The 12,003-nt window shown below is 45.3% G+C and overlaps 1 protein-coding gene across 1 annotated transcript in view; it reads right to left on the reverse strand.

Annotated features, from left to right (window-relative positions):
• ADAM12 (ADAM metallopeptidase domain 12) overlaps window positions 1-12,003 on the reverse strand; it is a 299,944-nt gene that overhangs the window by 133,028 nt on the left and 154,913 nt on the right. The window contains exon 4 of the mRNA XM_021703839.1: window positions 2,516-2,594. Coding sequence (XP_021559514.1) covers window positions 2,516-2,594 — 79 coding nt within the window. The remainder of the gene's footprint in view (window positions 1-2,515; window positions 2,595-12,003) is intronic.

A 12,003-nucleotide genomic window follows, 5' to 3' on the forward strand; every position in this document is an offset into this window, starting at 1 on the left:
ATTTGAGAATAGTAAATTCTCCCGTCTTTGTGTGCAAATGTATTTTACTATTATTTTTGTAATTTTCCCTTGGTTTTCTGAAACTTTTTTTTTTAATGTTTTTTTTTTTATTTTATTTATTTACTCATGAGAGTCAGAGAGAGAGAGAGAGAGGCAGAGGCAGAGGGAGAAGCAGGCTCCCCGCCTAGCAGGGAGCCTGATGCGGGACTCGATCCCAGGACCCCGGGATCACGACCCGAGCCGAAGGCAGACGCCTAACCATCTGAGCCACCCAGGCGCCCCGGTTTTCTGAAACTTTAATTTTGTAGTTGCTGACAAGAAGTCTGTTGTGGGTTTGCTTGTCATTTTGTACAAATGTCTCTTTTATCTCAGGTGGTTTTATGATTTCATCCTTGGTGGTCTGCAGTTTTACTACAAGCCATCCTGGTGGGAATTTATTGTTATTCTTCCTACTTGCGATGCATGTCTTTCTTCAATTCCGGGACCTTCTCATCACACTCTGTTTAAACATTGCTTCTTTTCTATTTTCTTTCTTTCTGTATCTTCACTCTGGAATTTCTTTTTTTAAAAAATAGATTTTATTTATTTATTTATTTTAGAGAGAGAGTGCACGTGTAGGGGGAGGGGCAGAGGGAAAGAGAGAATCTCAAGCAGACTCCGCGCTGAGTACGGAGCCTGACGCAGGGCTTGATCTCATGACCCTGAGATCACAGCCTGAGCCGAAATCAAGAGTCAGATGCTCCACTGACTGAGCCACCCAAGCGCCCCTTCACTCTGGAATTCTATTAGTTCTATTCTGTTGTCTTTAAAATATTTACAAATTTGTCTGATTTTTCTATTATCTTGCATTCCCAGAGGTGCTGGTTCTCTCGTTATTCTTGTCCACCAATGCTCACTTATAGTGGCTTTTCTCACTGTGTGTTTTGTAATTTTGATTTGGGACTCATCAGTATTCTTTGTTTTTGGCATGGGCGTCTCATGATCTGAGCCATAGAAATATCTCTACAGAACTATTTTGGGTTGGCTTCAGCCCAGGGGACCCAGGATTGCTGATTTGGGACCAGTCAGGCTATGATTGGTCCCAATATATTTTTGAGGTCAATATACGGACTGGGAATTATGTTTCTATACAGGTATTAGAAATTTAGACACTAGTCCACCCCACTGCAAACATATACTTACAAGGCTAGCTGGGGTTTCAATTTCTCTGTTTTTTATGAGAGCTTTCTTCAATCCAAGATACCTTGAGACAATTCTCTTCATTGTCCCTTCTCTGGACTAGAGTGTTTCTTGTCCCTTTTTCACAGAGGAAGCAGCTCTCTGGGGGCCCAGTTTTTGTGGACTCTCAGTTGTAGGTGCCCACTTCTCTTGCCCCAAATCCCAAGCACCAGGTGGCCCTTTGAGGTCCCATGACCCCAACTCACCAGCCTACTGCTCTGAGCTTACATTCCCTCTTTGTTGCTGCCTCCGGGGATTTCCTGGACTCTCTTTTAAGCTTGACCAGGTATTAACAAAAGTTCATAGATGGTTATATTTTATCCAGGACTTCTATGTGCTTTCTTCAGGCTGGAAGATCAGTATTAGGTCATTCCACCAAATAAACTGCTATGAGTCTGAAGGTATCAATTTGTACTTGCCACGTGCCGAACATGTGATAAAGAAAAGCAGCGTTGGCATAGTTCACAGAAGGGAGAGATCCCTGCTGATACTCACAGCTGCTTGACAACACTTCAGCTGTAAATGTAAAGCCTTCCTCTAAGCTAATTCTTTTTAAAACAAATGTCCACAGCTTTTTATTTTTTAAGTAATTTTCCTAGTCCTCAGAGGGCAGCAACTCTCTTTAAATCCCTATATTCACATACACAGGCTGAGCACAGAGGGTACCCAGTAAGCACTTGTTAAAGGATCAGATAAAATTAGCATCTTGTCCAAGTTACATATAAAACTTCAAATACCAGGAAAGCTAAAAGGTGATAAAGGTCATATTATAGTAACAACCACGATATAGAACTATATTATTTATGGTGGATTTATCATTTATATGAATAAGTGGCTTATACATTTATTTACGGTGGATACACTTACAATAGGTAGGTTGCATTTCTAATAAGTGGGATACATTTACAGGTTCACCAGAATCAGGTTTCCTTTGAATTTCTTTAAGATACTTAAAGTGTAACACAGCTAAGTTCAGCCCAGGGATGACTGCTTTCCAAGCCATCTTGAACTTTTGCTATGTTTTCTAGAAAGGATTTGCCTAACTGAGCATCCCCTGGTGATTGGAAGGTGGTTTCAAGATCAGCCATACCTCCAAGGCCTGTCCTGGCACAAAGCTGGCCAAGGCCAAGTTTTCCTGGAGCTAGGATGCAATGCCCAAATCCTGAGTGATGCACAGGCTCTTCATGGGATCTAAGTAAAGAATCTGGGCGTGTGACTTTGCTAGGATAAAACAGCTGCGAAGTGCAAGCCCAGATTTGATAGCACGGGATCATGGGGGTCTTGTTGCCGGACTTACCGTGTGATTTCGACTGAGGGAGATATCAGTGCCATCTTGCAGATAATGAGTTTCTGTGAAACTGCTAGCAATGAGACCTCTGTGGAAAAACAGAAACAACACCAAAAAAAGATGAGTGTAACATCGTATTGATAGGTTGCTTGTGAGTTTCTAGGCCACTGGGCGGCCAGCATCTGACCCATCCTTATTTTACAGATGACCCAATAAGGCTCCCAGAGGACGTTCCACCCTATTCAGGAAGGAGGTGGTTGGAGACCCAGGCAGGTGGGATTCAGACACATGTGCTTCGCACAACAGCGCCCACATTACACGTGGAGCCTTCCCTCTCTCTCACCTCATTCCTCCAACACACTCCCAGGCGTATGCACACCCAGCAACACATGCACACCCAGCAACACATGCACACAAGTGCACGTGCATGCTGGAACGTGCACAGAACACACACTCTTCTGCAAATCGCATGTGCAGGTTTCCAGGTTGGGAGAATTACCTGCCTGGCTGTCACCAGGCTCTCCCATCTAGAATCAATGGTGGCGCCACCTATTGGGAAAATAATTCTGGGTCCACAATATTGCCCCTGCTGATATTTCCTTGGGTGAGAGAAGCAGCTATCGATATGGAAATGTCAAAGAAGAGCTCAGAACAACAATGCAATGTTCAAAGCAGTGCTACAGGAGGTGAGGAAAAATGATTTCGGACACATTGCAATATCAAATTTTTAAGATAAATTGAAGGGGAGAGGAGAAGCCCTCTTTATCCTACCTAAAATTGTATGTGGTCCACTAGATCTTCATGGATGAGAGTCAAGCATGAGCTTCTTTACGTTTTAAATTATTTAGCCATTTCTTTTGTAATATGCGCTCTTTTCTTCTTTTTCAACGGAACTAGGACAGATCGTTCCTGTGCTCTTACTGCATGTGAGGTGCTGTACTAGCTGCGAGGGTACATAGGTAAATAAGGACACTGCAGCCTGGTAGGGTGACAGAGGAGACCCCACCCAGTGTGCGGAGGGCGGCCACAGAGGGAGGCACAGTCTCACTGGGCAGACGGAACATGGTAGGTGGGATGTTGCGGAAGGAGAAGGCTCCACACAGGAAGCCTGCCTCTGGAGCAGCAGTTGGCCAGACAAAGGAGGGGTGGGAGCAGGAGGGAATTCCAGGCAGAGGATGGCAAGGCCAGGAGACTTAAGGTCTGAAATCTGGGGAGCTGGGCGGGTGCGAGACAGGGAAGGGTCCCTGTGCATGGAGCCTGGGTTGTATCTGCCTGGGCAATGAGGAGTTGAGAACTGTCTTAAATACTGGACTTTGCAGGAGGTACAGTGCCTGCCAATGATGCTGTCTCCCCCCAACCCCAGCCTTCAGAGAATGTGCTTCACACTGTTCATTGTGCTGGGGGTCGCTCGGCTTCCAGTCCAGAGATAAACATGGGATCCAAGCGAGCCCGTCAGAAATCTTCCCTACAGCATGCGGTGAGCTGGGACCTCTGGGAAGAAGTCTTGTCTCCTTGTTCTCAGAGCTCCAAAAATATGCTCACTGGGCTTCCCTCAGCCTGGTCCCTTGCTTTCCAAGGACGCTGCCCAGGGGACCAAGCCATCACTCGGCTCTGGCAGAGGGGAGAAAGGGGGAGGCTTTCCCAGGTGTGGGGGGACCCACTTTGCCTCTCCTCTTCCCCAATAAACCCCCTCTCTTTGGCTTCGGTTGGCTTGAGTTGGGTTTTGCAACCAGAGCGCTGACAAACAGGGAAGAGACGTAAGTGGGAAGTTTTGGACCAAACAGATAGGAATATTTTCCTTACAGTCCATCTCTCCAGTTTCTCTCCCAGCCACGCCCAGAACTGAAAGCAGCCTCCCTGTTTTACATGGATTTCCATATATTTAGGATATGCCTGGCTTACATCAGTTAGACCCATACAGTGGTCTGACTTGTGCTCTGCTTACCAGCGAATGTTGGAGAAGGGTGTGCCTAAAACATAAAACAGACGATCTCTCACACTCACTGACAAAGGTACATGGATCCTGCTGCACCACCCCCCCTTCAGTCTGTACTGATCATGCTGGGGGAGGTTAACCTCCCTGTTGCTTTTGGTCTCAAATCCCCATCTTCTAAGTATCCCTCCTGTGAGCTGTCAGACGACCCTCTGGACAGGCTCACTGTCAGGGAGACTGCAGCCCTGTTGGGATGGGCAGGGGCAGGTGGGGGAGGTGTGGGAGGCTGGTGACCTTGACTGGGATAGCTACAGGGGAGGCCAAGGAGATGGGGACAGAAAAGGTCAATGAATCTTTCCAGAGGGTGGTTCTGAAGGGAAGCAGAGAGATGGGGTGTGAGGTCAAGAGGCAGGGGCTTGAGGGGAGAGGGTCATCTAAAGGGACAGGCTGGAGAAATGGGGACAGAGAGGGGGTGGGTCAGAGCTGCACAGAAGCCTGCAGGAGGATGCACAGAGCAGAGAGGGCGGTAAGGAGCAGCCAGGAGCTATGGCCTGCGTGGGGCAGGGCCTGTAACAGCCTCTGTGCTCCTGGTGAAGGAGGGGCTTGGTTGGCTCCAAGATCACAGAGAGAGGAGAAAAAGAAAAATGTATATTATTACTTCTATTATTTACTGCTTGCTCATAATTTTATTATTTTGCTTACATTTTGTTAATACTTTAGTAATTCCACTCCTGACAGTACTAGATTCTTATTTTGAATGAACCTAATACTAAGAGGAGTAACACACACAGGAATTTGTAGAGAGGTAATTTATAATATAAAGAGATACCATTTTAAGGCTTTCTAACCAAAAGCTAGTTTGAATGGATGTCCAAGAAGAAGACTCACTTCATGTAAGAGAGACATGGAAAATCTTCTAGGAAAGCCAGGAATTGGAGAAGATGAGGTTTTGGTAGACGACAGTCAGCAAACTTGTGGACAAGAGGAATTTTGGGGTATACCAGCAGGAAGATTAATTGTAATGCTTTAAAATGTGACTCTGTGCAGTAATACAAAGACCCATGAATACTTCAGCCTTTAAAAACCTACTGCTTTATTGCACTACTAGGTATTTATCCAAAGAATACAAACATAGTGATTTGAAGGGACACCTGCACCCCAATGTTTATAGCAGCAATGTCCACAATAGCCAAACTGTGGAGAGAGCCCAGATGTCCATCGACAGATGCATGGATAAAGAAGATGTGGTGTATATATTCAATGGAATATTACTCAGCCATCAAAAAGAATGAAATCTTGCCATTTACAACGATGTGGATGGAACTAGAGGGTATTCTGCTAAGGGAAATAAATCAGTCAGAGAAAGACAAATACCATATGATTTCACTCCTATGTGGAATTTAAGAAACAAAAGAGAGGAACATAGAGGAAGGGATGGAAAAAGAAAATAAGATGAAAACAGAGAGGGAGGCAAATCATAAGGGGCCCTGAACTCTAGGGAACAAACTGAGGGTTGCTCGAGGGGAGTGGGTGGGGGGATGGGGTAACCGGTGAGGGGCATTAAGGAGGGCACACGATGGACTGAGCGCTGGGTGTTATATGCAACTGATGAATCACTACATTGTACTCCTGAAACTACTAATACTATGTTAACTAAATTGAATTTAAATAAAGAATTAAAAAAAACCCAACCCTACTCCTTTTCCTTGTTGTCCTGATGTCACTTAAACAGAAATACCATCTCAGTCATACTCTGAGCTCTAAAGAATTCTTAAGCACCACTGCAGTTTCCTTTGTTGAAAGAAGGGGAGGCTGGCTGCTGAGTAATGCCCCAGCTTGTCCCCTGAAGCTAAGACACGGATGACACTCCTTTTTGAGTTTTTCTAATAGAATCTGGGAAAGAACTGGCCTTGAGCGCAGGCGCAGGGACAGCACCGTGGGTGTTAATCTTCTCAAAGGGAGGGAGGCACACAGAACAGATGCCCAGGCTCCGTGGGCGTGGCCAGCACCCTGAGCTCAGAGGGGCTGGACAGGCTCATGCCTCAGTTTCCCACAAGGGATTGGGATAGGAGATGGAGGACAGACAGCTGGCATGGCCCCTGGGGCCCCTCTGCAACGATCAAGCCACGGGTCTGTGCTTCCACACGGGGCTCCAGGATTTGGGGGTCCATAGGCCACACACTGCACAATAGGACCCATCCTACTCTCTGTGCTGAGCTCCTCCCGGTGCCAGACGGTCCGGTCCACCTCATGTTTCCCTTGGGCTGCGAGGAGCTGAGGGCAGTGACGGGCCTGTCCAGACCCCACTTTGGGATCATGCACTCCCCTGCTTAAAGCCCCAAATGCCTTCCCACTGCATGGGGAGGCCTTCCATGCTCTCCAGGTGCTCACAACCTTACCCTCCCAACACTCCGTGACTGCTAGTGACTCTGTCTACCCCAGCCAACGCTGCCTCCTGGCACGTTCTAGAACATTTCACACCCTGTTCCACTTAGAGCCTTTGCATTTACCCTGCCCTGTGCCTGGAACATCCTCCACACAGTTTTTCGTGGGGCTGGCTCCGTTTCATCTTTCAGGTATTAGTTAAATGTCTTTGCAGAGGGTCCTTTCCTGATCATCTTCCCAGAAGTGGCCTCCATCACCGCCACTCCCCACATCACAGAACCCCTTTGGTTTCCTTACTTGTCTATAACCTCCTAAGATTCTAAGCCGCAGGAGGGCTCTTTGCCCAGTCCAGGCCCTGCGCCAAGCCCTTTATATGCATCTCATTGAATCCTGATAGTGCCTACTATCTGGCTCTGTGGGTTAGATCCCATTTTTATCCCAATTTAAACAAGGAAACTGAGATACCGGGAGGTTAAGTGACCCAGCCAGGCTCACCCCATCCGTGGCGGCACGTGAGTGGTTTTGGTGTAGAACCTGTGCTCGTAACCACTGTCTTTACAGGCTGCTCAGGAGCTGTTGTGCTGAGTGTCTGCAGCAGGTGCTGTGCTAAAGGGCTGGAGAAGCATGTGTCAAGGGAAAAAACACATGGACGGATGGATGGATGGATGGATGGATGGATGGATGGACAGGTGAATGACTGAATTTCAGGAGGATGCTGCAGGCATAGTCTTTTTTGTCTAGGGCTATCCCCTCCCAACCCAGGTATCCCATGTTTCATGTCTTTCTTAGGGACCACTACTAGCTGAGGAACCACGGTTGAAACAGAGAATGTGCTCACTTGAGGCTTTCTAAGATGTGTGTCTAATTTAAAAGGGCTAGAAGTCAAAGGTCCTTTGGGAAAACAGAGGGGCAGTCGGACAATGGCCATATTGGAAATGCAATAGCAATGGGCCCATTTCCTTTAGATTTCCCCAAGGAGAAAATCCAATTAGATGGATGTTCTGTGTCAGCAAATGAAAACGGAAGGTGAATGCATAATTTCATGAGAACTGCTTATTAGATGAGTTGATCTAACACGGAATTCTGTTCCTCTCTACAACAGAAAATAAAATGCCAGGAGTTGATTTTGCTATTCTCCATATGTTTTGTTATTATAAGTGACACCTCAATATTCTCTCATATAATATGTTTTGTGCTGGGCATCGGGAATAAGACACCCCCCCAAACTCACCATCTGGTGAAGGACAGACCCAGAGAGTGAGGAGAGCTCCATGATGGAGATATGCCCAAAGCACTGGGGGAGTTCAAGGAAAGGCTTCTAACCCAGAAGCCAGCCTGAGGGATGTGGTACCCAAGTGAGTCAAGAAAGATGGGGAAGAAGAAATCAGGTTGAGAGGGGATGGTTATGTGGGAAATGGAGAGGAATGAGGAAGAGAATATTCCAGATAGGGGTAACCACATTCGCAAATGCACAGAGAGTACAGGAGGAGCATGCTAGTGGGGGATGGGCACAGGAAATGTGAAGCTGTGTGGAGTTGCAGGTGTTGGGGTGTAAAGTTTGTAGTAGGGAGACACACTGTTGCTCAGATAGGCAGGCTGGGGACTAATCCTACAAGCTGCAAGTGTTGCTGACCTTATTCCGTGCAATGGGGAGCCATTAAATTTCGCAGTGACCTGAGTAGACACAAGCTTTGGAGCTAAAGACCACTCTGACAGCCATGTAGATAAGCCTTTGGGGGGAAAAAACAGGGGCGCCTGGGTGGCTCAGTCAGTTAAGCGTCCAACTCTTGATTTCAGCTCAGGTCTTGATCTCAAAGAGTTGTGAGTTCAAGCCCCACACTGGGCTCCACGCTGGGCATGGGGGGGAAAAAAACCGAAAGAAACAAAGGCAGCAGGAAGCTAGTGTGAGCATCCAAACAAATGACCCGACCAATATATGAGCCTTTGGGATGGGAAATTCAGAAGAGGGCACAGAATTAGGAACCTCAGTTGACAAGTGAGATGGGTGGTTCATACAGGATGGAAAGGAGACGGTACGTTCTGTCCTGGCCATGTCGAATGTCAGGTACCTGGCAGACATGCTCGTGGATATCCAGCAAGCAGCTGACTCTCTGAGTCTAAGGTTTAGAGAGTGGCTTGGAGTGAAGACAGAGATGGAGACAGACAGCACATGCTTTCTTTACAGGAGAACAGGTACAATCTCATCCTTTCCAGTCGAGCACTGTATTTTCTAATTTCAAAATCTTTGGGTATATCTGGCTAGAAATGATCATTTATGATTTACATTAAAACACTGTGACGTAGATAATGTTTTTCCTTATAAAATATCTTACCTTTCTGAAATGATTTGTGTATTGAAATAAAAAAAAATTACCCCCAAATTGCCTTTTTAAAGTTAGTATTGCAATGATCCCACTTTAAATTTACTAGTATATAATTTAGTTCTATAGTTTGAATGAGATGGATTTCATCGAAATGACATATTTTATTCCCCAAAGCATAGGAGAGCTGGAAGAAACACCTACTTATTTTTACTTCTGGGATGGCTTTCTCTGTCCTCCCTCCATTAACATCTCTCCCGTGTTCGGCCAGGACTCTGTTATGGGCCTTTCCTTGCTCTGCCTTGATTCTTAGTGACTCGGTTTCTCTTGCATTGGGTAAGGGGCAGAAACTACATCCCTAAGCTAGCAAAATGCCTAACACACCGAAGTGCTTAATAAACCGATGACAGACACAGAATCATTAGTATAGAGAAGCAACCCAATTTGGACAGAATGCGTTCAAACTAATTGGATCAATTAAAAAGAAAAGAAACGTGGCTCCAAAATGTGGTCACCGATCCTGGAGGGGATCTGGGGTGGGGGACAGTCACATTCACTCCCTTGTTATTTCAAGAATTCTAAATGCTGTCAGGTCATCAAGACCAACCTTGACAACTTGTCACCAATTTCAATTTCAGAACTGCAATGAGGGAAAAGCAAGCTTAGAGATTGGCACCAATTATTTAGAATATGAAAAACTCATTGATGACATGTCAACTTTTTCCTATTATTTCTTTGAAGACTATACATATGGTTTAAGGGCTTAATTATTCTGTGCAGCATATTCATGCAAAAGCATCACAAGACAGCTCTTGTTTGTCAATTACACTAGCAGGCACCGCGGATACTTTGCAGTTAAATCGCACGCACACTCGTGATCTCTCTAGCAAACCCATTTGGTATTCAAAGCATCCAACCCAGTTTTTTGCTGAAGATTTACTTCGCTACAAGTTATTATTCCACAAATTACCAAATCATTCATATATAAATTTGGGTAATGGTTTTCTTTACAAGAATTTGGAAATACAGCTCTGAACACGTTCTTATAAGGGATAAACCATCTGGAGCTTCAACAAAATATAACCCATAATAAAAACCCAAATTAAAAATCATGATCAGGATTTTCCCAGTTACTAAAATGAATATCCTTTATAAAATGATCTATTCCTCAACCAGAGCTAAATAAATATAGAGAAAAGATCGAGAGGAAAACCAATATGTACCCAGACTGGATGCTTCATACACTGAAAGTAACTCCTAGTTTTCCGTGAAAACTCTGCAGTGGCCAGAGTCACGGGACTCCTCACGCTCATATCATTGGCTCTTTTGGGCTCTTTGATGGAGAGATCAGACAACTGAATAATTCTCTATAAAGACAGTGCATTGAGGTATGAAATAAGAGGAGGAAAGTGAAAATAAGAAAACGAACCCAAGACCTGCTGTCTTCTATGTCTCAGCTTTGCTGGAACTTCCTTCACAGCCTTGTCCTTGCAAATACTTATGCTTTTTGTTTTCCTTGTAGGGAAAGTCATCCTGGTAAACAAATGATGCTCTGGTTTCTTGATTTGGAGACTGAAAGCAAAGCCCCATCCCCATGACCATTTATGACTAGTCTTCACCAGCAATGCCATCTCCCTGCTGATGTTTGCTTATGGATGTCAGGCCCTGGGACACCTGGGTTTCAAGTGCACTTTCGAACTTTCCGTTGGCGGAGAGCCTGTGGTGTAGAGGTTGTTACCATCTGCCCGGCAAGGAAGAGGGAAATACACAGAGAGGTTAAGGGACTTGTCCAAAGCCCCACAACCAAGCCAGTGGAGACTGAACTTGGCTCTATTTGGCTCCAAAGTCCACCTCATCCTAACCACTGGTCAACCCTGCTTTGCCAGGAAAAAATGTCAGCACATGATTCTTAAGGTTTGAAAAATAAGTACCAGCAAATCATATTGTATCTTTTCCTGAAATAATTGTTTCCACCCTACAAAATGGGGCTTATGCTGTTTCTATAACACTCCACTTAATTTAGCTACAAAATTCAAATTATTTTTGGTTATAATTTTGGTATTTGGGATCCTAACTATTTCTAGCTGTACAACTGTAAGAGCAATGAAGCATTTACATCTGATGTTCTTTTGTTATTCTCTATTTGCTAAAATACTCAAAATGATTAAGCAACTTTTTCCCCTCAGAATAAAAAAAAAGTTCCCACTCCCCAGCTCTTTCTCATTTAGTTTCACTAACTATAATAAATAAAACTGTTGAGACAGCATTTTGGAAACTGTAGCAGACAATTAAGTTCCCTGCAAAATAGTCCTTAATGTGCTGCTTCCGTTTTGCCACAAATACACAGAATTTTGGATCAAATCATGGGGCATTTACACTGAAGTATGTTATTCCCATCCCTTGGGGCTCTTCAGATGCCCTCATCCTTCCCCAGAGTGAACGGATTACAGGTGCCGCCAGGGACTGCTGTAGACTCGGGAGAGATGTGGATAAGGATGGGGGGCCATATTTGCCGGCTGCATTTTCCAGGTGAGACATGAGAGGTGAATGATGAAGGGTTCCTACCACTGCGGCTCCTCAGCTTCGTTCCATGGGGGCCTGAAGCGTCATCAGGCTACTCTCTCCCCTTTACGTGGCTACCTGTGGTTCCAGTGGGTTTTTTTTTTTTTTAAAGATTCATTTACTTATTTTAGAGAGAGATCAAGTGGGGGGAGGGGCAGAGGGAGAGGAAGAGAGAGAATCTCGAGCAGACTCCCTCCTGAGTGCGGAGTCTGATACCGGGCTTGATCCCAGGACCTGATCATCCTCCATCATGACCTGAGCCAAAGTCAAGAGTCAGATGCTTAACTTACTGAGCC

Source organism: Neomonachus schauinslandi, chromosome 6 (assembly GCF_002201575.2).
Source record: "Neomonachus schauinslandi chromosome 6, ASM220157v2, whole genome shotgun sequence".
Taxonomy (NCBI): Eukaryota; Metazoa; Chordata; class Mammalia; order Carnivora; family Phocidae; genus Neomonachus; species Neomonachus schauinslandi.